This window comes from Trachurus japonicus, chromosome 2 (assembly GCF_045865225.1).
Source record: "Trachurus japonicus isolate A0001 chromosome 2, Traja_1.0".
NCBI classification, from domain to species: Eukaryota; Metazoa; Chordata; class Actinopteri; order Carangiformes; family Carangidae; genus Trachurus; species Trachurus japonicus.
The window spans coordinates 8,635,971-8,663,802 of NC_140908.1; the positions used below are offsets into that span (position 1 = coordinate 8,635,971).

The 27,832-nt window shown below is 44.2% G+C and overlaps 1 protein-coding gene across 1 annotated transcript; it reads right to left on the bottom strand.

Moving 5' to 3' along the window:
• On the bottom strand, nt 1-27,443 carry LOC146990755 (voltage-gated delayed rectifier potassium channel KCNH8-like). The gene is made up of 15 exons (XM_085798936.1): nt 26,840-27,443; nt 16,830-17,063; nt 16,553-16,684; nt 16,079-16,224; nt 14,967-15,225; nt 14,146-14,303; nt 12,548-12,755; nt 10,616-10,993; nt 10,048-10,247; nt 9,277-9,526; nt 6,142-6,356; nt 2,858-3,132; nt 1,664-1,773; nt 1,123-1,175; nt 1-997 (listed from the first exon to the last, which is right to left on the bottom strand). The coding sequence occupies exons 1-15, from the start codon at nt 26,913-26,915 to the stop codon at nt 266-268; spliced, it is 3,426 nt and encodes a 1,141-aa protein (XP_085655062.1). The 5' UTR covers nt 26,916-27,443; the 3' UTR covers nt 1-265.
• Nucleotides 27,444-27,832: the final 389 nt, after the last annotated feature.

Here is a 27,832-nt window from a genome sequence, read left to right on the forward strand (position 1 = left end):
CTGTCCTACAACTCTGGGCGTCAAACAAGTCAAAGTCAAACTGTAAAACAAACTCTTTTATTGTCGGATCAGGTTACACCTGGTGCTCATGATCATAGTTTAGAATAGTTTAAAATTGATGTATTTACAGCGAAGGTCACATGCCAGACTGTAGGCAGATGTTAGTCATGCAGTAATTAGTGTGGCATGCTGGTCCAGTCCGTCAGTCGGGTGTCAGTGTCACGGTCGTCCTCTTCTTCTTCTTCTTCTTCTTCTCCTCCTCTGTTCACACCGGTGGCCGTCCTTCATCGATGAAGCTCAGCTGAGCAGAGTGCTCCCCCCACTCCATCTCCTGCAAGTTCAGGAGGGGCTGTCGGGGGCGTGACGCCATGCCGGGGGGCTGAGGGGGGAGGGGCTGGAGCTGAGGCTGGGAGAAGGAGTGATGGGGATAAGACTGAGGGATGAACTGGGGCTGGAACTGGAGCTGGGACTCAGACTGGGACTGGAGCTGGAGACGAGACGTCTCGCCACCAGGTCCTGATAAGTCCACTAAGAGGTGGTCGAGGGTGGACGGGTGGTTTGATGAAGACAGAGAAGGGATGGAGGAGGATGAGAAGGGGTTTGGCACAGATGAGTGCTCATGGGGAGAGCTGTTGAGTGACGGTGGAGCCGAGCAGTGGGACGCCGGGGGAACCGCGCTGGTCTGATGAGGAACTGCAGGACGATGGCGGGCGATGGGCGAACACTGAAGTGGATCGAACTCTCCCTGCGACGCCAGGCTCAGCTGAGGAGAGGACGGCTCAGGCGGCGCCGCGACAGGTGGAGGATTTTGACCGTCCACGTGTTGGGTAAGAAGGGGCGGGGCCGGGGAGCAGCTGTGCGAGGACACGCTGGGAGGCGGAGTCACGGCGCTGAGCATCAGCGCAATGCCGGGGTTGTGGAAGAGAGGTTTGAGAAGACGCGTCATTTCCTGCAGCTCCTGACTCACAGCGGTCACCTGAGTGGAGAGGACGCTCATCTGAAGAGAGGGACAGTCAGTCAGTGTTGGTGTGAAACTGAACACACGGCTCCTCTTTGCAAAGTCCAGTCAAGATCAAGTTAAAGTTAAATGTAAACCTGTCGTTGCTACTGTACCAGCCTTACCTCGTGTTTTAGCTTCGCAATCGTCTGCATGGTGTCACCGTCATAATGGTTCCCTGTGAACACAAACACACACTTGTTAAAAAGAGCTGATCATTCACAACTCTCTATCTTGGAAATATGCCAGATGGACTGAGTAAAACTGATGTTTATCTTCTTAGGTCTTTTGCTGGCTGCAAGTTAAAAGGCCATCACAAAATGCTGCCTCCAGAAAAATGTGCCCACTACACATATTTTTGTTAATATTGCAAAACAACTGCATGTTCCAGAGAAAATGACTCACTCAACTCGACTCCAAAACGATCTGGGTGAAAAACGATGTCTTTTGAATATCCTTGAATTTGTGTAACTGTTCTGTGTTTTGTCTTACATTTTGTACTAAAAGATGGAAATTATCTATAAATAAAGAGTTTTTAAAAAAAGAATAGAGAAGTTATTCTTCAATAATTTATCCTCAAATCTCAGATGGGGCTGATGTTGGCATTTCAATAATAAAAGAATGTGGTCCAGTCTAATCTGTGTGTGTGTGTGTGTGTGTGTGTACCTGTGGCAGATGAATTGGGGCTCTGTAAGAAACTCTGAGTAGCATTGGGTGAAAAGTCAAACTTCTGGGCTGCAGCGCTGTGGTTTTCCGTCTCGATGCCGTCCACAAACCTGAGAGACAGACAGACAGAAGGAGGGAGGAGACGAGTTCATGACCAGACAAACACGCTAAGAACTGTGGGAAAATCACGACTTGCACACCGAGCCTGCCTGTGTGTGTGTGTGGATCATGACTAGAGAGCGCTTGCTGGTGGAAAATGTTTTCCAGGTGGCCGCAGTCAGCGGGTCAAAGGTCGTCTGCAGTGAGCGATGAGGAGTGGCTGCAACCAATTAGCAGCCAGACTCTGACACAGTAACACAGCTGCATGTGACAGGAGCCTCTCTCTCACACACCATCACTGACAGGTGCAGCTTTCTGTCATCTCTGGAGTGGAAACATTAAATATACCGTTGTGGCATTTTTAGCAATGGGAGATGATGCATTACCGTACATACAGTGCAATATTAAGGTTGAAAATCCAGCCATTAAATTGTTAGAGCATGAGTGATGTAATAATTCAAATTTAAAGTAACACTAAACCCTTTAGGCCGTTTAACAGGCCGTTAATTATGTGATGATGTCAAGAAATAACAATTAATTTCATAGTAATGTCATGTTTTTCATAAAGGCAGAAGATTACACATGTTTTTCATGCTTTGACTTTTTTGGGAAAGGCCAGAATTTTTCTTTCTTACTATGAAATTGACCATTATTTCTAGGCTATTTCTAGACATTATGACGCAAGTTCTTGTTATTTCTTGGCTATTTCTCGACAGACTAACGGCCTGTAAGTTAACGGGTTACCAACTTTTCCATGTTCATTTCTTCCTCAGTTTGTTTTACACATATAATTACTCCTTTTCCGTGCAGGACTACAGATACCATTTGTTTTTGTGCTTTGATAGAAGCTTCCTGTGAAAATGTGTCAGCAGATTTCCTCTCTTAACTGCAACTAAAACTGAAATGAATAAAAAACAAATAAATAATCAGGACACGTATTAACATCTTATTTACCACTGCAGTGCTGCTATTTCCCCAAAATATCTCTATGTGACTGACACGGTGATACAATTCTCACCATCAATCACCCATTAGATGGTTTGTGTTGCACACCACTTAGGTACCCACTCACTGGATCCATGACGGGCTCCTTACCGAGGGCTGAGGTCCGGCTGCAGGCAGCTGAAGCTGACCACGGGGATGTGCAGGCTGGTGGGCCGGGTGTGGTCGGTGGACGGTCTGAAGGGTCGGGGCGGCAGCAGAGGGGAGCGTAGAGGGGAGCGCAGGGGGGAGCGCAGGCCTCGGCCCAGCCTCCCCAGTGCGGGCAGCTTGGGGAGAGGGGAGTGCTCCCCCTCAGACCCTGATCCCTCCTCATCCTCTTTGATGGAGGGAAGCTTCTTGATGATGCCTCCGTTGCTCTCGCAGTCCGCCTGCAGAGTGGCACAAGTGTAACCGTCAGTTTACTCATCTAAAGTAATTACAACAGTGATGATGTCAAGCGTGCACGGCCGACACGTGCATGAAAACCACACAGGGTTCAGAGAGAAGCTGTCATTTTTATGTTGTGATTGACAGTTTTGTTTTGACAACCTGCTCTCCAACTGCCTGCAGGTGTTTCCATGTCTATTTCTTATTTGCCACATGATGGTTGTATGACAGCCAGAGTGCCAAAGGTTAGAAGAGGACGTGTTGATATTATTTGGTTCCAAAAAATAGAAAAAGCAGAAACTATTTGATATTCAGAATCAGTTTCTTCTTGATACAGCAAATGAGAATCCATTTATATCTTTTGTGCTGACAGGAAACATCATTAGTTCCCAATTCCACTGCTGCCAACAAACACTTTCCCAACAGAAGCGAATACAAACAGTACAGAAATAGGACACAGCTCGTCAGGGCAGACGTAAACACAAAGTTGTGAAGTGTTGAAACTCTGGGACCAGAAGGGGGAGCTGCAGAGCTGTGCAGCGGAGGGCTGTGGCTGCAACGGCACCGACGTCCATTCAGTTTATCGGCAGCGCTGCTTAAGATTCATTCAGAACCGAGCGAGCGGGCGCGGACTCCATTCACCCACAGAGACGTGAAGTCCTTCTGAGGGTTCTTCTGTGATGTTCATGACTCCTAACAAGTAATATCTGAGCAGTCTGACCTTTCAAAGTAAAATTCCTTCACTCAGCATCTTGTTACTGGTGGTAATTAGAGGATTTTTTTCTCTGCTGCACCTTCTCTGGACTGGAATCTAAAGCTGATTAAAGCACTGCCGAACAAACCCCATCTCCTCTGTTCCCTTTTTTTTTTATCCTCCTCCTCTCTCCTTCTCCACCTCTCACCGCCACCCCTTCCCCTCCTCTCCCCTCTATTTGTTGTCTTCTCCACCCAGTCTTTGGTTCACGTGCCCAGCTGGTATTTTTAGATCACAGTGGTTTAATTTTAGCAGTGGTTTGCCTGAAGGGGTCTGAGTAGAGAAACGCACTGTTTGGAATTTCAGTCTGCGTGTGTTTGAGTATGAGTAGCACGTGCCACCCTTGATATGCAGTGTACCACAATAAGGGCATCAGCCAATTATGTGTAAAGAAAGACGATGTAAAGAAAGAGAAAGAAGTGAGCGTTGCGCTTTAATATGTGCTGTTATATGCGCTCCTGAATACCACTCTGTATCATTCAGCAAGGGCAAATGATGGATGATGTGTTTTGGTACAATGGTGTGTCAGAGTGTGAGTGTCTGCAGTGTGTGTGTGTGTGTGTGTTGGCATGTTGTTGGCACGTGAGTACAAATATCTTCTTCCTCTTTTCCCCTGCAGCTTCCTTTCATCCTGATGTTTTCTTGTCTCGTCTCCATCTGGTTGTTGCTCTATATTTATCCAACCAGGGATGACCCCACCCCTCCCCCACCCTCCTGACAGCACTATTTTTAGTCCCATGCCACACTTGCTGCAGGATGCTCCACTGCTCCTGCTGTACGTACACATAAGTCTGTGTTTGTGTGTGTAAGGTGCTGACAACCATATGCAGTTTAACATACCGGCTGCTACATATATTTTTTAATTTCAGGCTTCTTTAAGGCACCAGTAGCTACAAAATTCCTCACAATTGTCACACAATTGAGAGCTTGTTTTTCCAGTGGTTGAGCTTGGACCAGTCTAGCACAGGGTTAGAGACAAACAGCCATTCCCACCCAGATTCACACCTACAGGAAGTCAGTGTCATCATTAAACCTGACCTACATGTCTTTGGTTTGTGGGAGGAAGCCACGGTCCTTCCTGTGAGGCAACAGTGCTTCTCTGTTCTTTATGGCAGATAATATACATGCGAGTGTATAATGTTACACTTATTGCTGGGAAGCTGTCAAGGCGCATCCAGTATAACTGTGCCCTATAGCAAAAAGCAAAGCACAGTCAGGTGTAAATATGTCGGCCCCACGTCCTCAAGCTGAAACCCGGGTCAGTTAATTACAACACGCTCGCTGTCTTGATGGCTTCTCGTGGATCTCTGCTCTAATTAACAGGCCTACTCACAGTGAAAATGTGACTCAGTGATTTCCAGAGTATGCTGGTTATTCATGTGCACGCCGCTACAGCTGAGATCCATCTGTAAATCCCTGGCATCTGAGTCGGCCATGTTTAGCTCATGTCTCGATCTGTTGGCGGCATCTCAAGCAGAAGCTGTGGCTTCCTCCTCGCTGACTGGTCCAGATGGCTAATCCTTTTTCAAGTGCAAAGCCATCACTCCGTCATTGCGTAAAATGATGGGTGGAGGGGGTCAGTGCACAGCTGAGACTAATCTAAAACACTCACAACATTAGACAGTTCATCTCTGATGCAATTCTTTGCTAACAGTGGGGTGACATTAATAATATAGTTATTTTCAAATGATAAAAACTTGGCGACGACTATCAAGAATTCTACTGGAGGTGAGTTGGAAGTATCTCAGGTTGTTATTCTCAGGTGAAGGGAAGATGCAGCTCCACAGGTAAGCTGTCCAGACTACATCAACTAACTTAGAGCCTAGACATCCATAAGGTTCATGGTGTTGAGAAGAGCTGTTGGAGGGGGTTTGGGAATCTGATAAAGATGCCTAACAGCATGTTCAACATGGGATGAGACCCCTGAGCAGACACAGTGCACGCCTGAGGGACAACGCATCCCATCTGGCTGGGGAACATCTTGGTATCCCTTAGGAGGAGCAGGAGGACGTGGCTGGGGAACTGGAAGAACATCTGGGATGTGTTGCTTTGCCTGTAGCCCTCACAGCCCAGTAAGTGGCAGGATGGATGGATGGATGGATGGATGGATGGATGGATGGATGGATGGATGGATGGATGGATGGATGGATGGATGGATGGATTTCAGATATTATGTTTGAGCTTCAGCTCCTTGAATCAACAGGTACTTGACATTTCAAAGAACTTATTCAAGCAGCGGTCATCATGGCCGTCCTACCTCAGTGTTGTGTCCTTCCCGGAGGTTGTACGTCAGGTCGTGCTGGATCTCAGTGATGAACTTTTGGGCGTAGTCTGGATAGAGGCAGAGCACCTCGCGGAGGCCTTTGAGGCTGATGTACTGCAGGTCACAGTAGGTCAGAGCCTTCACGCAGGCGTTGGTCTTAATCACCTCCTCCTGTGTCAAATAGTCTGAGCCAATCAGGTCGCCTCGGCCTGGAGGACAGAAACACAAGCAGAATTATGTTGAGATGGTTTTCACCTCTGCTAAAGAGTTCATGTTTTTACCCATTATTATTCCAAAAGGTCTGAACTGTGTGACCTTCTAGATTGTTTATTTGTTAACAGACCTTCAAGCAGTCGTCTTTTCCAACTTAAGCCATTAGAAAGATGGTGACAATATATTCTTAATATTCTTCCAGTCAGCTAATTATGTTGAGATTGCATGAGATGAACCTCCATGTAGGATTAAGACTGCCTACATGCAGTCTGTGTTTACATGTTATGTAAGAAAACACTAGGCATGTTTCCTGTTTACTCCAGCATAATTTTATACCGCTGGCTGACAGGTGGCTGGAGAAAGAAGAGACAGAAATGGCAGTGAAGCGGAGGAAACGGGTGTAAAGAGTAGATGATAGAAATGTATTTTTTAAATTGGCTTCTCTAATGCTAGTATATGAAGAAATAGATTCCATCAAAACATTTGTGTGGATTGTAAATCTAACTTTTCTTTTTGTTGTGTTATCAGGGTCATACAAAGGTCTATCACAGAAGAAATCAAAAACTAAAGGGTCGACACGTGTGTTTAGACAATTTAACATCAGTGTTAAACTCCACACTGTGGGATACAGATGGACTGCTGCAGATGAAAATAGAAGCTCTGTGTTATTCTTTTTATTTCTCTACCTCACTGCCTTTTCCAAAGCTGTAAATCCAAAGTGGCAATGCCAAAACAATTTGTGTGTGTGAGAGAGTGCGTGAGAGAGAGAGAGAGAGTGCGTGAGAGAGAGATGGAGCAAGAAAAACAGAATGTGTGAGCAGTGTGTGACTGTCTTTTAGAGAAATGTGACTGTGTGTGTGTGTTATGTGTGTAGTGTTGTTTCTGGGATAACACAAAGCCACTCTGGAGGGAGAGAGGGGGAGATTGTGTGCACTTGTGTTGTGCTGTTTCACTACCCACATGCCTGTGCCTGTGCTGTACATACACAGCAGGTACACCATGCTAATGAGCTCCCAGCCGCTTCATTATTTACAGCAGTTTGGTCATTAATAAGAAAAACAGAGTTGCCAATTTGCGCCCTCTGTTTTATATGATCCAGAGCTGGTTCCAGCGGTGGTGGTGAGTCTATTTGTGTTTCTCCATTCTGTTTCATCCATGTTATTCAGAATGAAGCAGCTTTTATTCTGAAGGAATGACGCTGAGCAGGCATCTTTTAGTCAGTGTGATGATGATTTGAATTTTGGATTTGGATTTCTGTCAGCATCATGGTTTTCTGGCCTGAGCTGGTGAATAGACTGAACAGTGAGCAGCTAAATAGCGAGTAAACACTAGATTTTAATTCATAACATTTACTGAAACAGCTAAAAAAATGTTTTAATGGATTGAGCTGCTAAACTGTTTCCCAATGTAACAACTTTATAAGGTGATAATATGTTAATTCTGTTTACTCTACTGCTCCTTTGAGGCAAAATAAAGTGGCACAAATTAATACATTCACTCATTCATTCATGCATTTATTCTGTTTATGGATTTCCTGCAAGGCTTCTGGCTGCTCCCCAAACTGTTCCATCAATCTCTGGGTCACACTCCATCTTTCACCTGACGGAGTGTGAACCGTTTGCCCACAGGAGCAGTTTAATAAGGGGATGATGGCAGTTTTTATCAGCGCTGGGCTGCTCCTCTTCATTATGCCTCTCTTCATAAAAGCTGGCTGACTGGCTATTAAATGCTGGATGTCTAATAAGTTGCTCAATGGTAAAAGAAAAAGCTCTTTCTCATCTTCTACTCACAGCCCTCCGAGCAGACGCCAAAATAGACCAAAGAGAAGAAATATTATATCCTGCATTTTTACATATTACTTAAAAAGCACTTCATGGTCTCACTGCAGCATATTTAGTGCATTTCAGGCATGACACACAAACTCAGCCTCAGACTAATTCCTTAAACTAATTTGCCTGCTAGGTACTCAGATTCAACTATCTATTTAAAACTGTAAATTTGTGCTTTTGAAGTGCGTGTGTTCTTACAACTAGACCCAACCACTTTTCCACAAGTTAATTTATTCTGTATTGATTTAAACAGCGGGTGAATTCTCATACCTGTGCTCCCTTGATGTTCCTGAGTTTGGCTTGTGCTTCCAAGCAGCTGGCCATAATTGCTCCTCTGCTAAATCTAATGGTGTAAACATCAAATACTGCATGGAAACAGCTGCTTTCTACTTTTTGCAGCATTTTGATGGTGCCATCGAATCCCCCCACCAGTCCATCAGCCTAGGGTGAGTCTGACACAGTTATTTCATCAGCCTGGATATAAAAAATTTAACCTCCCCCAGTAACATGTTGTCCCATTTCCCAGAAATACTTGGATGGGGACTTTGGTGTCCAGGACTGGCGACAGTTTTATTGACTCAGCACCAAGGGGAACCTCCTAGGAGGAACATTTGGCACTCAACACAGCCACAACAGTTGCATCTCTCCTCCTCCTGCTGTTGCACGTGGATGCAGACGACGGTTTCTGAGTCACTTTGCTGCCGGAATCTAGGAGGGCTTCTTTGGTTTTGGAGTACAAGACAGAGAAGCCCTTAAAGATTCAGGTGGAAAAATTACTCACGCTGACTGGTGGCCCAAGAGGAGGATTTTTTTTAATGTCATTCTGAGCGAGCAGAAATGAAAAAAGAAAGGGTGGGAAATGCGCAGATGGAGGCAGCTGGGAGAGCCGGTGCTGTCCTTGGTGCTGAACCTCTGTGATGTGGGATGTGTGCAGCATGCATTGCATTACAATATAATTTTTTTTATCAATTAAAATGTGTGACGAATACTGATACTAACAGTTTCTGTCTTTATAGTGGTGCAGCTATTGACTGATTTTTGTGCCACAGATCGAAATCTTTACATTTTCCACTGCAGTGTCATTTACCCAGAATGGCCAGCACGGTGTTATCCTTCAGCACTTCCATCGACCCCGAGCATACAAAGTAGATCGCCTGGAGGGCGTCCCCCTGGCGGATGAGGAACTCCCCGGGAGCGCAGAAGGACGTCTTGATGATGAGGGACAGGGAGCGCAGACACCCCCTGCTGGCCGATTCAAAGAGTGGCAGCTGCAGCACCTCCTTGTTCAGGTGCATGGCGATGTCGGCCCTCAGCTCATCTGGGAAGTCCCTCAGCAGCTGTGGGGGGGATGAGAAGGAAACAATGTTGTTGGAACAATTTGATTTGTCCAGAAAAACTCACGTCACCCATAACAGCGAATGCAATGTCATCTATCTAATTGTGGGTTCTTCACTATCATGTTATGTCTTTTTAAAAGATTATCTTAATTTGTAGCCACGGTAAAACCAAGAGTGATTTTAGTATCTGTGAGGCCATTAATCCATGAAATTAAGATATGTGCTCAAGCGCGATTGAACCCAAAACAAAACCTAAATCCTCTCCATGACTTTGAGTCGTTTTCTTTGAGTCGGCCTGAAGGGCAAGACGGAGGATTTGCACTTTCAATTTTAGAAGCCAATCCAGTTGATCCCATTGTAACTGACAAGGTCGATCCAAGCCACAGAGGTTACCCGCCCATTTCAGAAAGTTAAAGGAAGAGACGTATGGTTACATAACGTTGATATCGCAGACTGGTACCAGCTTGATGGTCCACAAAGACAGAAGGAGACTCTGTCTGACTGTTCACGTTCACTCCTACCTCGCTGACGTCAATGCCGTTGTTGACGGACCAGTTCGTCTGGAAACATTCCATCATGCGCTGCTCCAGAGCCTTGGGCAGCCGGTGCACCCGGATGAAGTCCTTCAAGTCCTTGGTGCGTGTGTGGTACAGCGAGCGGCGGGAGTACATCCTCTGGATGATGGCGGTCACGTTACCAAACACCACGGCGTGCATTAGTGCTACAGAGGAGACGCACAAAGAGATGAAAACAGCGAAAAAAGCTTTTAGACTGTTCCTTTTGGGAGAATTGTGCCTTTTTTCTAGATCCCCAGGGTGAGGGGGCAGTTTTACATTATGCATGATGAGATTTAAAAAGTTTTAATTACTGAATATGTGAAAACCCTCGACAAAACTAAGAGAAACAAATCTTTCTCCACAGTAAAATTGCTTTGCATCACTGTGAGCCCTTGTCTGCCAATGGAGGGACTGAAGATGCTGAATGTCCAAGTTGTGCTACAGCCAAGGAAGTGTTTTAGCCTTTGGCTTTAAGCCTGGCCCCTGCACTTAAGGCTCAAGTGTGACTGGCTTGGCGCGGCGCTCTGCCCACCTCCGATCAGCATGGTGCAGATGGAGAAGATCTTCTCAGAGTCTGTGTTGGCCGACACGTTCCCGAAGCCCACGCTGGTCAGACTGCTCAGGGCGAAGTATAGTGATGTAACGTAGGAGCTCCGGACAGATGGGCCGCCACTCAGCGTCGTCCCCGAGACGTTCGGTGTCCTCACTCTGGTCCTGCTGCTGTTCCATTGGCCTGAACCCAACAAACCCGCCCTGTTCAGCAGCTCCAACCCCGAGCCATTCAGCTGGCTGTAATTGGTCAGTCCTGCTGTCACGGTGCCCTCGGGCGAATCAGAGACTCCCAACAGGGAGGTCAGCGGTGCCAGGAAGTATGGCGTTCCCAAGCGTTTGGCAAGTTCATGGAGCCAGCCTGGTGGGGGAAGAGGGACAGTCCAGAAGAGTTTGTCAGTTTAATGAGAATGCATCCATGCTTGTTAGATGACCTTTACTAGCAGGCTTCATTAGCAGTCGTAACAAGGCTGGAAGGGCAGAGTAATTACTTCACTGTTGGTGTTTGTGTATTGGGTTGCGCCGGCCGCACAGTGCAGACATTTCAAATAATCTCAGTTTATATTTACACATAGAGAAAATAATTCATCAAGCTTTTTAATGTGTTCTCTTCCCATATTTTAGCAGCTGTTTCGTAACCTTTTCAGTCCCAGCATCCATCATAATGTAATATCATCGAAATAGTACAGATTTAATTTTTTTTTCACCTTTTTAATATTTATTTATGTAAATGAAAACCCCACCCCACACCTGGGTGCAGCAAAGTTAGTAACGTGGGTAAATCGTTATTGTCAAAGGTTATTTTCAACTTTTGAGATGCCTCCAGATGAAGTCACTCAACCGCTAAACACATATTAGAGTCAAGTGCCAGCCCCAATGTTGACCTGATGGCAGATGTGACCAACAGGCATGCTCTGTCATATTCAAGGAAGTCAATATGTCAGAGGTTTTAAAACGGATAGAATAAAAATATAGAGACCAGATCTACCAGCAGCTGAAAGACAAAGCTCTATTGCTTTATTCATGACAATGTGACTGCTGCCGTCATGACTAAAACACTGGAGCTAATCTGTAATGTGTGATGTTCAATGGACAGTACATATACAGCATGATGCATTTCAAGGTGAACCTCCTATTCCCCCATGCACACACACTCATTCAGTCACATGTGTGCAGTTTCACACATGTGCATCTGTGCATCGCTGGATGCGTTTTCTGTGTCAGTTACTCTCAGCTCCAGTCTCAATACATGTAGCTGTTTTACATCACTTAAACAAGAAAACCCACCATCGCCATCACCACATGCTCTTCACAGTATTGTTATCTCGCACCGGTGAGCACAGCAGGAGACGGGACAGATCACCATAATTAGAAGTGTTTCCTCAGTAAAAGGACACGCAGACACCTCACACTGAGCGCACACAAGCAAGTCTTCATGCTCTGGATCAGTGAAAATAACACAGGTGATGCTTGTGTTGCCGGCTGTTTTCGAGATAAGGACTAACTGGTTTTTGTACGGCCTCCGTGACATGTTCTTTTTTTTCTGAGTTAGGTTGTAAGCCTAAGCGGGAAAATGCATGAAGTGACATAATTTCACTTTGAAAAATGGCTTATGTAGTTTAAAGGTAGGGTTGGGGATCCAATTCTGGGGCATTTTTATTTACAAAATTGTTTGAAATCCTCTTCACACTCCGATTGCAACCAATTAATTGAATGCTTTTTCACGAAAAAGCTGCTGTCTCCATCCCTCCCTCCCAATCTTTTTCCAGGATCTCCATCCCTACCTTTAATGTTCCTCGATGTATTTCTGAATGGAAACCAACTTTTTTTCCTTTTCCACTTGCTACATTTGGAGCACAGGTTAATGGTAACCTCATAAAATAAAATAAAAAACCCACAAAAAACCCCCACAAACCTATATCCCAGGAGGCGGGGCTGTTGCTTTCGATCTCGCTGCGGCCGATGAAGTACCAGACACAGGCCATCCAGTGGCCGAGCAGGGCGAAGGTGGACATGAGCAGGGTGAGGACCACAGCACTGTACTGGGAGTAACGGTCCAGCTTCTGCAGGAGCCGCAGGAGCCGCAGGAGGCGCACCGTCTTCAGCAGGTGAACCCCGAAGTTCTGGGGAGAGCGGGAGAGAGGGAGGCGGTGGAGGATATTAAGGTATGAACACATCTAAGTGAGGGTTTTTAAAAAGTGGAGCTTATTAGGATGGGATTAGTTTCTCTTAGATAGGCACAGTCACATAATTAGAACTAGATTTCATATTTTATCTCAAAGGTTTTGTGTCTGTAGCCAAGGGAGGTTTGCAATTAGAAATTATCCATGCACACTAGGAATTTTAATCAGCCATCTTGATAGAAAGTTAAGGACCCACCCCACGATCTCATTCCCAGTGCAGTGTGGGAATACTAAAAATCTATAACACCAACTTTAACTCAAGATTGACTTAAAGTTACTTTAATTTCAGTTCCAGAAGAAGATACAAAGAGACACTCACGACCATTATCATCCTCATCCAGAACAATTTTATTCTAGAGGTAAAAATGACTTCATTGATTTTCCCTCTTACCGAGGTATTAACTGAAGCTGCAATTCCCTGCTCAGTTAAGAGGACTTTTAATTGAAGTAGGCGCTGATGATGAATTTCACCACACTCAGGCAGGATCTAATTCCCTGGATGTTTGGATATGTACCCATGCAGAGAATTTAACTGCTTCACCACAGTTGTCAATGCATTAACAAGTCCTCAGAGACGCCGTGTGCTTCAAAGAGATCTGGTTTCGGCTAATACTGCAACTCATCAGGACCTGTCGTGGTTCCAGCTACAAGTAAGCATTTTATCATGGCTGCTTTTCTTTCTATTACTCTGTGTGTGTAGTAGTAGGCTGGAGAAGGAACCACCCTTTAAAAAAAACACTTTCCTTGTTCTATTAACAATTCACTCATCTTATGACCCTTCATACTCTGCGGCACAGCGGTCCACTATCTATCACATCTGTTAAACAGCTGGCAGGCTCTACACTCCACATCATCCGGCTAATCAACTCGCTTCCACCTGTAATTTGTCGTCAGCATACTCATTCATCTGCCTAATTACCAGTTACCTAATAATGAGTTTCATGTTGAAGCTCAGGCTCCCTTGAAGCCGCTACAGCAAATAATGAGCACAAGAAGCCAGAGAGGGAATTTCAAGAAACACTGAGCAAAGAAATTCTCATGTTGATTTTTCCTTTTTCAGATAAAAGTGAGTTTTGTTTCCTTTGCTGTGTCTTTGCAGGAGAATAGCTTCAGTGCGTATGTGTGTGTGTGCATGTGTGTTCACTGCGCATTTGAAAGCTCCTCCACAGTCATATTAAATCAATGCTGAGAGGGTCGAACAGCGGGAGAGTGCTACCGCTGACAGAGCCGTAAATTGCACTGCCAAGACACACAAAAGCGAAAAGTGCAGCGGAACATTCCCGACTTACGCAGGTCGGTTAGCCTGCACAGTGTGAGATGTGAGACTCACCACGCTGATATTGAAGGCGTAGAGCAGGTCAAAGGGCAAGGCGGCGATCAGGTCCACAAACAGCCAGGAGGTGACGTAGTGGATGCAGATGCAGCGGGCGTCGTACACGACCTGACCGGACGTACTCACATAGGTGGTCCGGAAGTTTAAAATGATATCTGACACACACACAGACACAGGTTTTCAGCTCACTGTTGGATATATGAAGCGATGAACAGTGTTAAATTTCAGAGCATCAGAAAGACTACTGGATTACGGGATGCTGTGACAAAATCCTTAATGTTAATGTGGTGCTGCATTCAAAGGTTTATTTAAGTAGAAGTATAAAACTGTGACAGTAAGATCCAGGCTGTGAAAATATTCCCTTTAACAAGCCTTCTTCAAGTGGGATTAGTGGACTTTGTTGCCAGAGGGGAGACAGCAGGTTAAGATAGAGAGGAAGTGGAGATTGTTAAGGAGGTTAAATTAGCATATAGTTCCAAAGTGCCAGGAGGAGTTAGAAGGCATTGTAGACTATGGTGCACCTGCCAATTAAGAGACAAGGAGTAATTGTTTCTGGCCAATTTGATTTGAAAACAAAGTCCAAGAGGGAGCTGCCTCTAAAAACTGACAGGCTGTAAGAAGAAATTCATATAGTAGTATGAATGGACAGACACTAAGAGGCATAGCTTAAAGAGATAAATGAATGGAAGAATAGAGGAGACAGGAATAAGAATTAAACCTGTGATTAAAGGATTGGTTTTGCCTTTAAAGGTACGGCTTAATTAAAGCTGATACTCAAGCAAAATTACAAAAAGACAATCATGTGGAAATAGCTTTACCGATGATGAAGAGGATCTCCACCAAGATATCGCTGACGCTCGGAGGGTTTCGTGCCGTCGAGCCGCCGTCCTCTCGTATCTCCACGGCCGTGAAGCAGACATTGTAGGGGACGGTGACCGCCACGTAGAAAGTGGCCAGCAGGATCAGCCAATCCCAGCCGGCCTTGAACGCACCGTAGTGGAGGAGGATGAGGCGGGACTTCTGGACGTCTGCCACCTTGTACTCTGGGACCGGGTTAGCATTGGCTCCGAGGACACTCTATATAGGGAAACACACACTGGAGCATTAATAATGAAGTCACATTATCAATATTAATATTATATATTTGTGTAAATAACACTGGAAGGATCTCCACTCATCAGCATGAATATCTAATAGTCAGTATCAGTGGTGTATTATTCATGGCTTCAGCTGGAACTTGGTGCGTTGCATGGTGTGAATGCTACATATTTAAATACACCGGTCAAACACGGAAACATCAGAAGCAAATCAAGTGTTTTTTGCAGCTTCACACTGAAAATGTAGATATTACAAGAATACCACAACAACACAAACACACACACAAGGTGAAGAAGACACCAACTGAACCGCTGCGGCTTGTGGTAAAACATGTCCATCTAGTAAACAATGACGTCATGAGTTGATGCAAGAGGATGAAATCCTTTGACCAGGAAACGTTATCAGTCGGCCTCTGAACACATCCAAATGACTAACAAGAGCTCTTATGCTAATTTCTCTCCTGCAGGATCCAGGGTGCTTGAGATTTTCCTGCTGGGCCACTTTCCTGTCATGTCGGTTGTTTGAATTTACAAGTTTTCATCGTGTTGAGATGAATGCAAATCAAGTTGTGATGCAAATGAAACTCTTAGCTACTGGACAAACAAATGGCTCCTTGATCAGCAAATGGAAATTTGTGAGATTAATCAGCTGGGGCTGTTCTGTCAGAAGTCCATTTAGCAAAATAGTGACTGTCTAAAGCTTTGCTGCTGCTATTACATTCCTGTAGTGCTGACATTTTGGACAGGGAAGGTAATGCAGTAATACTTCTACTCCTCCAGGTCTAACAGGTTGAGGACTGTGAACAGAGGGTACCAAACACAACATGTCTCACATTGTTGATCTTGAGCTTGCTCTTGGACTTGTCCTGTTTCTGTAGGTGTCCGGACAGCTGGTAGAGGACAGCCCGGCTGCGGCGGCGCTCCATGTTGAAGCCTGGGGGGCGGCTGATCTGGCGGATCTCCAGCCCTGTTTCCTCATCTGAGAGCAGGGACACAAAGTCACAGAGACATTAAGGCACATGGCAGGAACATCTACAGTACTGGACAATAAAGACACGCCAGTTCACACTTTCCAAAGTTACTCGAACAGCCGGATAACTGGTGATTTCTAAAGCGAATGTGACCATCAATCCAGGAGAGGACATCCTGTAAAAGCAGAATGAGGTCGTTCTGCTCCCAAACCCCCAGCATAATATCACCAGTCATTTCTGCAGCTACATTTGTGCCACAGCTGCAAAGCCACTACTGGATAATTTCATGTGAATTATTGTGGAATTGGAGGCTGCCTCCCTTTCCCCCCCTCTCACCGGTGTCAGATTCATTTCCATGGTCCAGGTCTTTATTTTCTGTGATGTCCTTATGTGAGACCAGGAACAGAACCACCTCGCTCTTCTCGTTCTTTATCGGCACGATGTCCAGCAGACACCAGAACTTGGAGCCTGTTGACAGCAGAGATCACAATATTCCAGTTTAAAGAGAGAATACCCTGCAATGCACAAAGCTTCCAGGCCTGATGTATTTTTGACACCAGCAGTATTTACACATGATTTCATTTGACAACATCCTCCAGCAAATCAGTCTTACCACTCTTCTTGTAGAGAACGATCTCGGTCTTGAACTCCCGTCGCTCGTCCAGAGCTTTCTGCATCTGCGAGGTGAGACGGTCGCTGGTCTCGCTGCCGTACAGGAAGTGACACATGCAGCTCTTCTGCATCAGCTCGCCGCGGGCAAATCCCGTCAGTTCGCAGAATCCATCAGAGCAGTAGACGATGGGATAGAGGGTCTGGACCTGGGCGTTCCCCAGGACAAAGTTACTGTCTGAGGGGAGGACAGAGAGAAACAAAACAAAGCCTCCATCACTCATGTATCACTCAATATAAATAATACATACTGTTGCAGGAGATAGCATCCATGATCTGCCAGTTGGCTTTGAGTGTGCAACTTCTACAACTCCCATGAGATTTAGATGTGGACTCACTCAAAAGCTCATGGGAGTTGCAGCTGCCAAGAAAATACTCATTCACAATAAAAGCGAAGCAAGCAGGAAGCGCCATGTTCCAGCTGTAAAAGCCCTGCCAACAGTTTTGTTCCACGTCCAGTCACATCCACACCTACATGTTTTACTCCACAACCGTGGGGTTGCAACCTACAATTTTGCAAAGATGTCATGTTAATTCAGAGAAAACATTATTAAAATTTCATGCAGATTGGCCCTTCATTTTTCCTCCGTGTTCATCCTCACCTCTAAAAGGCCTGGGAGTAATTCTGCTCACTTTGAAGAGCTCTCCTCGGGGAGAGTTTAACGTGCCCGCTGCCTTTCAATGAGCTTCACATCTTCTCCTTTTCCTTCTTCTCTCCTCTATTGTTCCCTTCAAATAATCTTGCTTTTCTTTGACTCGTCCCATGCGTCTTCTCCACTTCTGTCCTCTACAATATTTCCAGCAGCAGCTTCTTTATCAGACACTATATAGAATTGAGCTATAAAAATAAACTTGACTTTTCCGTAGAGCTCAGACATCGTAGATTTAGATTATAAAAGTGATTTCTTTATGTTCACAGCTCAGGACAATACTTAGCTCTGGTTTGCAGAATGGAAACAAATAAAACTACTTTTATCAGTGTGGGAATTTGGGATCTTCACAGTCACAGTCATTTTCATCCTCTCATATATGCTCATGTAACACAGCATAGTGATATCTGGCAGGCAGCACAATCTAGTCATAAGGATGGATGTTACATGATGTATTTATGACTTGATGTGCAGGAGCCAGTCGCTCTCATTCTTGACAACCGTGCAGCAGCATGACCAGGGACAGTCTCTCACACTGGAAAATCACATTTTGATTCAAGTGCTTTTTGGGTTTCTGCCTTCACTAAATGTCCCAGACAGTCAAAACCGATCCAGTCTGTGCTTTCTGCCTCCTCTTCTGTCTGCTTCACTGGTCTTTTTTTATTTCTCCTCCTGCCATCGATAATAGGTGACTCTACAAGATACTAGATTACTCTGTCCTTTCTACAATATCTGTGTATGCACTGAAGCTTAGCAGCTGAAAGACTTGAAGACAGGACTGTGTCCAAGTATGCAATTTCATACACGCCTGGTCTGCTGGAGAGTATCTGCTCCAGTAACAAGCTGCCTTAAGAGTTTGTAGTCACTCATGAGATGCATGCAAAATGCAAACTTCTATATGTTTAGCAGTAGCACAGTGACATATTAATGATATCAATAATGGAAGGCAGAGAGCCTCCATTCCCCTGTCATTTAACCATCACAATTATTTCAAAGCTGTTTAAGGTAAAAATCTTGCATTGCTCCCCTTTAATGAGATATGAGATCCAAAAGCAAACATGCATGTACTGTAAACATATGTAAGAGGCTGCCAGGCAGGAGCTCTGACAAATGGTTTGATAGCCTGACTTATCGGGACGATATTGAATAATTCATTGTGAAACTGACTTACATACAGGTGACTCACACAGCTAAGACATTCATTCCACTGAGATCATTAAAGTCCATACATAAATGAAACTAGAAAAGCTGAGCGCTCGCATTGAGAAATGTGAGCAATAGAGAACGAGAGAGCAGGCGAGCAAATGATTGAGAGAGAGAGACAGACAGAGTGAGAGAGAGATGAATTAGCAGGCACAAGGAAAATGAGATTGCATGAAGATGAACTGGGGACAATGAAATTGAATAATTCATGCATTAATAAAGCATGTCCAATGTAAACGCTCTTGCCAAGCACCACTCAGGAGAAGTAAACTGCCTGTGGGTGCAGGAGGCGCAGTGGAAGTCGCACATTTGCCGCGCAACCAGTTATGGATCACAACAATACAAGTGCCAAAATGAAACCAACATGTGCTGTGTTTAGAAACCAAATACTGGGTGTGAAAGGCTGAGGAGGAATTTCACATATATACACATAAAAACCAAATTTATAACTCTCTGACAACATTTCCCTGAGTCTAACCTAATCTTATTGGTCAAGGTTCAGCGGGTGGAGCTAACGAGCCACAGGCTATATAACTTACAAAATTCAGCAGGAAAGAAGATCAGGATTTGAATAAAAAAACGAAAAAAAACTTCAACACTGACTTTTTTAGAGTAGGACGAGATATTTCTGAGTCTGTCCTCTACATGTGAAGCTGTAGCCGGCGGCGGATTAGCTCAGTTTAGCATAAAAACACATATGGATCGTATGTGCTGTGCTGTGCTGTGCTAGCCTCAGGATTGTATTTGTGCTTTTTGAAAATGATGTCATAACGTTGGCTTCATCAATCTGCTAAGCCTGCTGTCCCAGATAAATGAAGGAGCACTGGATGGATGGATGGATGGATGGATGGATGCAGCATACATATAATATACAGCATCTCGCACTGTAGCTCTGAATAGGGCTGTAGAGCTGCTGCAGGAGGCATTAAACTGAACTGTGTAAATGACTTATTCTGTCTTTAAATCCACAGAGCAGAAAAAGATAATGAAATTTCATTTAAAAGTGTCTGGTAGTTTAAAAGTATTGAGTAAAACCTTTATTCTGCTTGTAGCTGCACGACAATGGATCTCATTATAAAGACATTTTGAGGGAACAACGTGAAAAGAAGATGATATTTTCAGTCCGTACTGGACTTGAGAGATGCAACAAGTGCAAGAAAGACGACGTCACCTCCTGTCTGCAGATTAACCAGGTGTTTTAAATAGATGCAGGTTGATACGCGCTGCAGTAACATGCCATCAGTCTGACTACTATGGGAGGCGAGAGAGGCCGTCCACGTTTTTGCAACATAAGAATGATGCAGCTGGCAATTTTGAAGAGTGTGACAGAATATAATGGGATTTGATGAATCACTTCGCCCAGAAAAAATAGGCTTGTACTTTCGAGATGATTAACTGGTAGAATAGAGGAATGTATTAATATTTAAGAGCAGGGAGCCCATTTTGCATGAAAACAAGGGTAGTGCTTTTATATCAGTCTAAAATAGTAGCTTTTACCCAGGCTCTTACATTGGGGGCTTTAAAGACAAGGACCCAGACTCTGGAGTCTCTGAAACACAGAATTTGTATGGTGGTCACCCACATGTGAAGATGTTATTACAATTGAATGGACAAGGCTTTCCATACGATCTTGGACCCTGGTTACTGGGATTTGCTCCCATTCAGCCACAAGATTGGATTGTGGTGAAGAAGGTCAGTGTCTCCCATATAATGCAGAGAAAAATCGTTTCTTTGTGGACTCGACATTGTGCACAAGGGCATTTTCACCAGTTGGTCAACATTATTTTCGTTCAACTGTGCCGGAAGGTGCCCTGGAAGGTTTATATTCAGAATATATTGTCCAGCGATAATGTACTTTAACTGCAGTATAGGAGCCTGAGTCACCTTTCTGATGCTCTCTGCCTGTGGAAGGTTAGAGTACCAGTATTCAGTATGTGTGCATGGTGGTCAGTCAGCCCCATTACTACATGCACACTTGTCCCCCAAAGACGTGATGTGGTTGCAGAGAAACGCTCCCTGTCCTCCATCATTTTCCCTCCAGTCCGGCCTTATGCTGTGATCCTATTTTCCCTGTGTTGTATTCGTTTTTTTCTGCACAGTCCCCCGGGCACTAGGCGGCCCTGTCACATCCAAACCACAGGCCAGGTGTAATAACACGCGAGCTGAACTACAAAATCACTCAGACTCAGCCCCTGAGCGGCTTAGGGAACCCCGATAAACCCTGGTACTGATAACAGTGACAGTGACAGTCCGCCACAATACATTCACCTCCATGCACGATGTAAGCCTAACACATACACAGGCCACACATAGCATAGCACTTTTTAAGGACACTTCTTTCACTTCTATGATACTGTACATTTAACACAATATTAAAGGGATAGTTCAACATTTTGGCAAATTGGCCCATTGCCATAACCCCTCTAGTTTTAGGAGTAGGTTCATTACCTTTTAATTGTCGGTGTGAGCTATTTTTAGAACGGCGGAGCAGAGCCGCGAGCTGCTCAGAGCTACGCTACGGAGGCTCATTGGGATTTCTTGGTTTCCCTCATCAAACTTACTGTATACACAATCCAACAACTCCACAACGCTCTGGTGGACAAGTTGTGACCTGCACATTCACCACACTATGAGATAATAATGTAATGTTACTAGACAGAGTTGTTTTCGAGGCAAATGCAGAGACCGCTTGCTGAAAAACCGCCCCCGACAGGAACGCGCATCAGCGGTTTTGCATGAATTTGCCTCCAAAACAACTCCGTCTCGTAATGTTCTGTTATAATCTCATTTTGGAGTTGTTGGATTGTGTATTTGATGAGTTTGATGAGAGAAACCAAAAATCCCACAAGCCTCCGTAGCGTAGCTCTGAGCAGCTCGTGGCTCTCTCCTAAAACTATAGGGATTATGGCAATGGACCAATTTGCCAAAATGTTGAACTATCCCTTAAAAGATAAACTCATACATCTGAGTCAGTAACAAAAGGATGCATGTCATTATAAATATCTGAACTCCAGCTTAACAACGCCATGTCTTTGCTGAAGCCAACTCTGCTGAAATATTGATGAATTTCCGACATGAGGTGCAGCTGCTTTGTTGCTCTCACCCTCACCTCAGAGAAGACAGCGAATGATTTCCGCTCAGTGCAGACGAAATCAAACATGTGCAGGCTTTGAACGGTTAGGTATCTGTGTACATGTCAGTGAAATCAAGCAGACCACCACTGACAGGAAAGATGACTCTTGAGTGAAGGATTATTTGGTTAAACCAGCGCTCAGATGACGGTGTATCCTAAACTTTAACAGAAAACACATCTACACTCTGTATCAGCTTCAAAACTTTATAGCCCACAGCTTTGCGCACAAAACACAAAACTCTGTCACTCCTCTGTCATTCACTCACAAGACGCTCTCAACTTCTACTCAACTTCCTGCAAATGACAGGAGCCAGTTGTCTCCATCTGTGTCTGGTACAGTATAAGTATTGCACATGGGTAAAGGATATCAGTTACCTTCGCCTTCAATGAAATTCACTGTTCTACTGGATTTTTAAGAAGCAATTAATTGAAGCTACTAACCTTTGTCCTTATAAATATGTATGTAGTGGATTGAGATATCTGCGGGTTAAAAAAGACTCTAACTGAAGCTTCCTACTGCAATGTTAGAAGAAGAAAAAAAACCCAGAGAAATTCCCTGGAGTCTCCCTGGATATCGTGCTGCATTAATGTTGTATGAAAAAGATGGAAGATCCCAGCTTCTGACCTGAAAATGCTGTTCTGCTCAGCTGAGTTTTATTACTTGAGAATTCACTATCGCTCAGGATGAACACGTCCATCCACATGCACTGTCTTTTTCTGGTACCGGCGTACCGCTCTAAGTCATCATTCAGTGTGATGATATATTGTAATGTGGCACCCAAAATCTTTCACAGGCGATTTTGATTGGTGTGTTTTTGTGTCCACCAAGTCCTCAAAACATTCATTCTTTCTCTCTGGACAGCCCTTTCTTCTCCTCTATACTTTTTTGGCAGCACCCCGTGGTCGGCCACATGCAGTTATGTCGTTATTTAGTTGTAGAGGCACCTCATTAAAATTCTCCAACTGTGTTTTTACCATGGGCCAGCCAGAGGTTAGGAACAAGAGTGTAATCATGAATGAAGAGCTCAATATGAGCAGCAGCATCCCAGACTTCATTTTCTAACACAAACTTATCCAAGCGTGAAGAACTGCTACTTAATAGATGTCATCTCTTGTCTTTATTATATATACACTATGCCCAGAAAAAGTTGTATTATTCACTGGAGTTGGTTCAAATTATGTACTGTACGAGTAGAAAAACAGGCATATGCTAATGCATTATTTAAGGAAGAATTCGCAGCCGATACAGAGAAAAAATAATGTGGTGGTAGGGGAAGTTTGTGTAGCAGGGGAGTGGGGCAGAGGACTCCTGGCACAGGCCCATGTTAGTAAAGGCTGGAAACCTTTTTCCTCTGATTGGGTCATATTCAAAGCCCCAGGAGCGGCTGCCCAGTGCTGTATCTGGATGGTCAAAGTAGAACGGTTAAGCTTGTCTGGGATTAATGCAGGGAACACTCAAAGGAACTCTTCAATCCAAAAACCTCTGACTGCAGTGGTAGAGTGCTTGGGTTGGATATAACCCTGGGGGTCTTCACTGACAAGCCTTTCCAGTGTGGTAAAGAGATTGTGGGCTGGAAATAGGAGACGGTGATTCACATTTTTTTTTTTTTTTTTAAAAAGGCAGGCGAGAGGGATCTCCGATAATCAGGGTCTTGCATTGTTGCGATTTATCGCGAAAAATCTCATTCCAGGAAGCTGAAGAGCGGGATGAGTCTGACACCTCAGATTCAAAAGGGCCAAAGAGTATTGATTCAAGCCTGTGCAACAGCAAAACCAGTGTAATAGAGGAATGCTCATGGGAGTTTACCTGTCCAGTTTGCACTGCGTCCCCTAGGTCATTTTATGGGGGTTGGTTCTTGTATAGTCAGAGGCAGAGCTCAGTTTGCAGAAAGAGAAGTCAAATGCGTTCTCAATGGGTGTTGGCCTCCTGCAAAGGCTTTGTCATTACATCTGTCGATATATTAATTTATATGAAGTCCTGGGAGGTGTCCCCCTGGTAAATTATGGTTCACTATTATTTGCAGAGCAGGAGGAGCAGATGGAGAACCTCTCAAGTCATTTTGGAGTGAGTTAAATCTCTGTTAAACCAAAGGAGCCCTGTGTTTAACAGATCTTCTCCTGTCTGTGTGTTACACCGGGACTTCCGGACGACGTGCAATCTGTTCAACATTCAAATTAGACAGGAACCGATCGCTGTTGACACAAAATGAAAAATTTCTAATTGAATCAGTGTTTCCTCATAAACCGCTGCCTTCAGGGGACGGACAGAACAACACTGCATAGATGCCACTGACTATTATTACATGACAGCGGCTTTTAAACATGCAGCATAATGCAGCGGCAATCCGGCTGCGATCTACACAAATTAAATTTGTCTTGCTGCTGTTTACAGCTGTGTCAGGCAACAGAGAGATTCTGGCTCTTGTGCAGTGTGCATCCTTCATCTACACATTCGGTCTGCTGCTCAGTCCTGCCTTTCAGCCTGCGCCTTCAGAGCTATGTTACGTAACAATGTTAAGATATAATAACCACTACTGTTCGCATATTGATTGACAGTGATGTCTCTATATGGCTTAATGCTCTGATAGATGTGTCAGGTTCTGTAATGAATCCTGTGTAAAAATGGGTGAATAATACGGAATAATGAGTAAAAGTTGAGGACGGCTCTGTCAAACATTGTGAGGATTGTTCTGCTCAGCTGTTTCCTCCTCATCTAAGATGATGATGATTTTAAAGGAGGTTCAGGTGCCACCTTTACTTTGTGAACAGATCACATGCTGTGTTGCTGCTGATGTAACAGTTTGAAATGTTTCGTTTATATAAAGGCAGTTTTAAATTATTAACAATTAGTCCTGCAAAATGCTGTCAGCAAGGCGAATTTCTTTAAGGGACAAAAAACGAAGCCATTACTGCAAGCCCTACGGACAGGTGGGCGTAATTAGTCTATGGTCAGTACCAAGAGCTAGAAGGAGCATTTAACAGTACATCCAAAGTATATCTAACTCTATAACAACAAAAAAGCTGCTAAAACTTTTCATTTACGCTCATTATTTAATATCTTTATTTGAAAAACTCCCCCTGGTTCCTGTTGAATTGTTTGTGGACTAATAACTACTGTTGTATGTCTGTCACCTGCTTATTGCTGCTTATAGGCTATGTCTTGTTGATTGTTGCTACATGGTGGCACTTTTGCCCAAGACGAATTTCCCCTTTTGGGGACAATAAAGTTTATCTAATCTAATCTAATCTAATCTAATCTAATTTGCACCTTGATGCTGCTATCAGTAAAGATTGGATTTTTAGTTAGTTAGTAGCTACTAAAACAACATAACAAATAGAAGATACCAACCATGGTAATTATTCTGACATGTCTGTTATAAGCTGGTTTTGGTGTCAATAAACTCGTCGTCTGTGACAAGAGTTTGTGCAAACATAGCTGCTAACAAATGAGTTATCCACTACAACATTACAAGCCAACAATCAACATAAACACATAAACTGCATACCATTCTGAGACGTCCTTCAGTCGCCGATTTGGGTGCAAAATAAACTTTTAAAAAGTGCATAATGTGGACCAGAGTGATGCTCAGACCAGACGTAGACATGTAGCTAGCTTGCCAGCTGCATAGACTGTAAAAACACTAGGCCAGCTGTGGCTAATTACCTTAATTACCTGTTGCTAGGACGCAGCGTAGTGGGCGTGCCGTAAGCAGTGACGCATTTAGCAATGCTCTGCTGCTACTAATCCATGCTAGCAACGCTCGTCAATTTTGTCACCGTAAGTTTTTCACTTTATATAGCTTCTCTTATTCCTTATTTATATCTTTAACTGTATTATTTATTTATTTTATTATCTTTTAATTATTATTTAATTTTGTTTGTCACTATTCTTTTTCGTCTCTTATTTCATGGTTGGTTGTGTTTTGCGATTTGTCTGATTGTTTGTAGCTAACTTACAGTAGCTATGTAAGTTATACCTTCTGTTGTACTTTGTTCATGTTGAACATAAGTAAAGATTAAAAGAACTGAAAAAAACAAGCTAGTAGCAACAAAGAATAACTTTTTGTTTCCCCCCTTTTTGGTGGGGAAAATCATGTTAAACAAAAACTTAAGTAGTTAACTACTGTAATCCAAGGTTATATTCCGACACAGAAAGTGTGGGACGGTGTTTCAGGGGTTAATGAAGACGCAGCAGCTCATTTTTTTGTCGTGGGCCCATCTAGCAGGTGAATCCACCCGTGACTATATGTGAAATATCTCTAATTGAATCTGCAGTAAAGGTTGCAGCATATTGATTCCACACTGAGCTGATGTCCAAGTCTTTGAACTGATTGACATTTTTCAGATGACTGCGGGAAACCAGTGCCTTTGAATGGTAGCCTAATTAATGCACTGACTCATAGCATCAATTAACCAACCTGGTATGCAATTAACACTGGGAGTCATTATTAAGCTACACATTAGGCCTGAACATAGCATCACCATTTCCCCCCATTTTTCCACAAATCTGTAGGCTTTTTGTTGCAAAATTAGATGAAGCCTATAGTTTTTTTTCACACTTTGTTCACTTTGAAGAAGGTTAAAATATTTCTGTCAAGGATAAATCATTAATTGCTTGAATGTGGATTTAATTGACACTGCGTTTCTGAGCAAACAAAAGTAGCGTTTGTCATTTATTAATTTATTGCATTAGGTGAGGATCAGCAGAGTGTAGCCTAATTCTCAGTTAAAGTGGCTGCTCAGGTAGCTGCAAAGATCCTGCTCTGTGCCTCCATTCATTATAATTCATTCATCAGTGCTGCTCCTGACCTCGACCCTGATTAAGAGTTTAATTGTTCCACATCTCAGTAATACTCGCATCTTAATGGGGCGAGCAGTTCAGAGTAAACTAACTGCCTGATGTTGCGCATTTTTAATTTAAAGGAACATGGAGAAGTCACAGATGAGAGATGTATAAAGGCTACTCACGGGTTCCATCGAAACGAGTGGCGATGGTGTCCAAGAAGGTGTTCTGTGGCGCGATCAGACCCCTCATCACCGGCATCCGAGAGCGGGTCGAACCGCGTCTCTCCCTCCGCTCCGAGCCATGGCTCTCCCCGGCTGGAGCTACGAAGCCCGGCAGGAACCTGGACGAAGCCCCTGGCGCTCCTCCTAACCCCTGGAGGAGGGCGCCGAGCCGAGACACCCGGGACTCCACGGTCCAAAGCTGACCGGTGAGACCACCGAGCAGGTGATCCCGGCGAAGAGGAGCAGAGAGGAGCCGCTGGAGGCTGAGAGAGGGTGAGGAGGATGGAGGGATGGAGGGGACCTGCGAGGATGGTCACATTTACGCACGGGTGTACTGTAATGCAATCGCTCTTTTCCTCCTCCCCTTCCTCTCTTATACAAACACTTTCTTCTCCCTAAATATTTCCCCTCTTCATCAGCATAGACCAAACATGCCTTTCCACTCGCTTTTCCCTCCCCACCTCCCCAGCCAGTGCACACTCCCCCTTCTCCCTCTCTCTTTGAAATTCTCTCTTCACCTCTCATCCTTTGGTGCTCTCATAATGAATGCATTTTTAAAGCTTGGAAATGAAAGTGTTCTATTGTCCTTATTTTGGACGGACAAGCTTATAAATTCACTTATATGATGATATTTACAGCTGTGTGTCTGTGCCACGTTTCACACTTGAAGCTGCAAAATTTGTCACTCAGAAGAAGCAAATGAATAATTTAGTCAGGATGGACGAGAGATTATGACACCACTCCTTACGCCAGTGAATACTGTGATGAATATCAAACTGTATTTCATCCATAGGTCTTACACAGCTGTGTTAATGTTGTTCCACATGAGGGAAATCTATATGCTTGGGCTTCTCAAAGGGATTCAATCCAAATAACACATTTTGTATGCACACAGTGTGCCAAATACAGGCTTTCCACAAGGGATGATGCTGGGTGCTTTGTATGTGGAGTTTC

Excerpts from the sequence above, each read along its gene's own strand:
- LOC146990755 (XM_085798936.1), bottom strand. The coding sequence starts at position 26,915 with ATGCCGGTGATGAGGGGTCTGATCGCGCCACAGAACACCTTCTTGGAC. Across the intron at positions 14,304-14,966 it reads GGAGATCCTCTTCATCATCG|ATATCATTTTAAACTTCCGG; the intron begins GTAAAGCTATTT and ends TGTGTGTGTCAG. Across the intron at positions 1,176-1,663 it reads CCCCAATTCATCTGCCACAG|GGAACCATTATGACGGTGAC; the intron begins GTACACACACAC and ends TTGTGTTCACAG.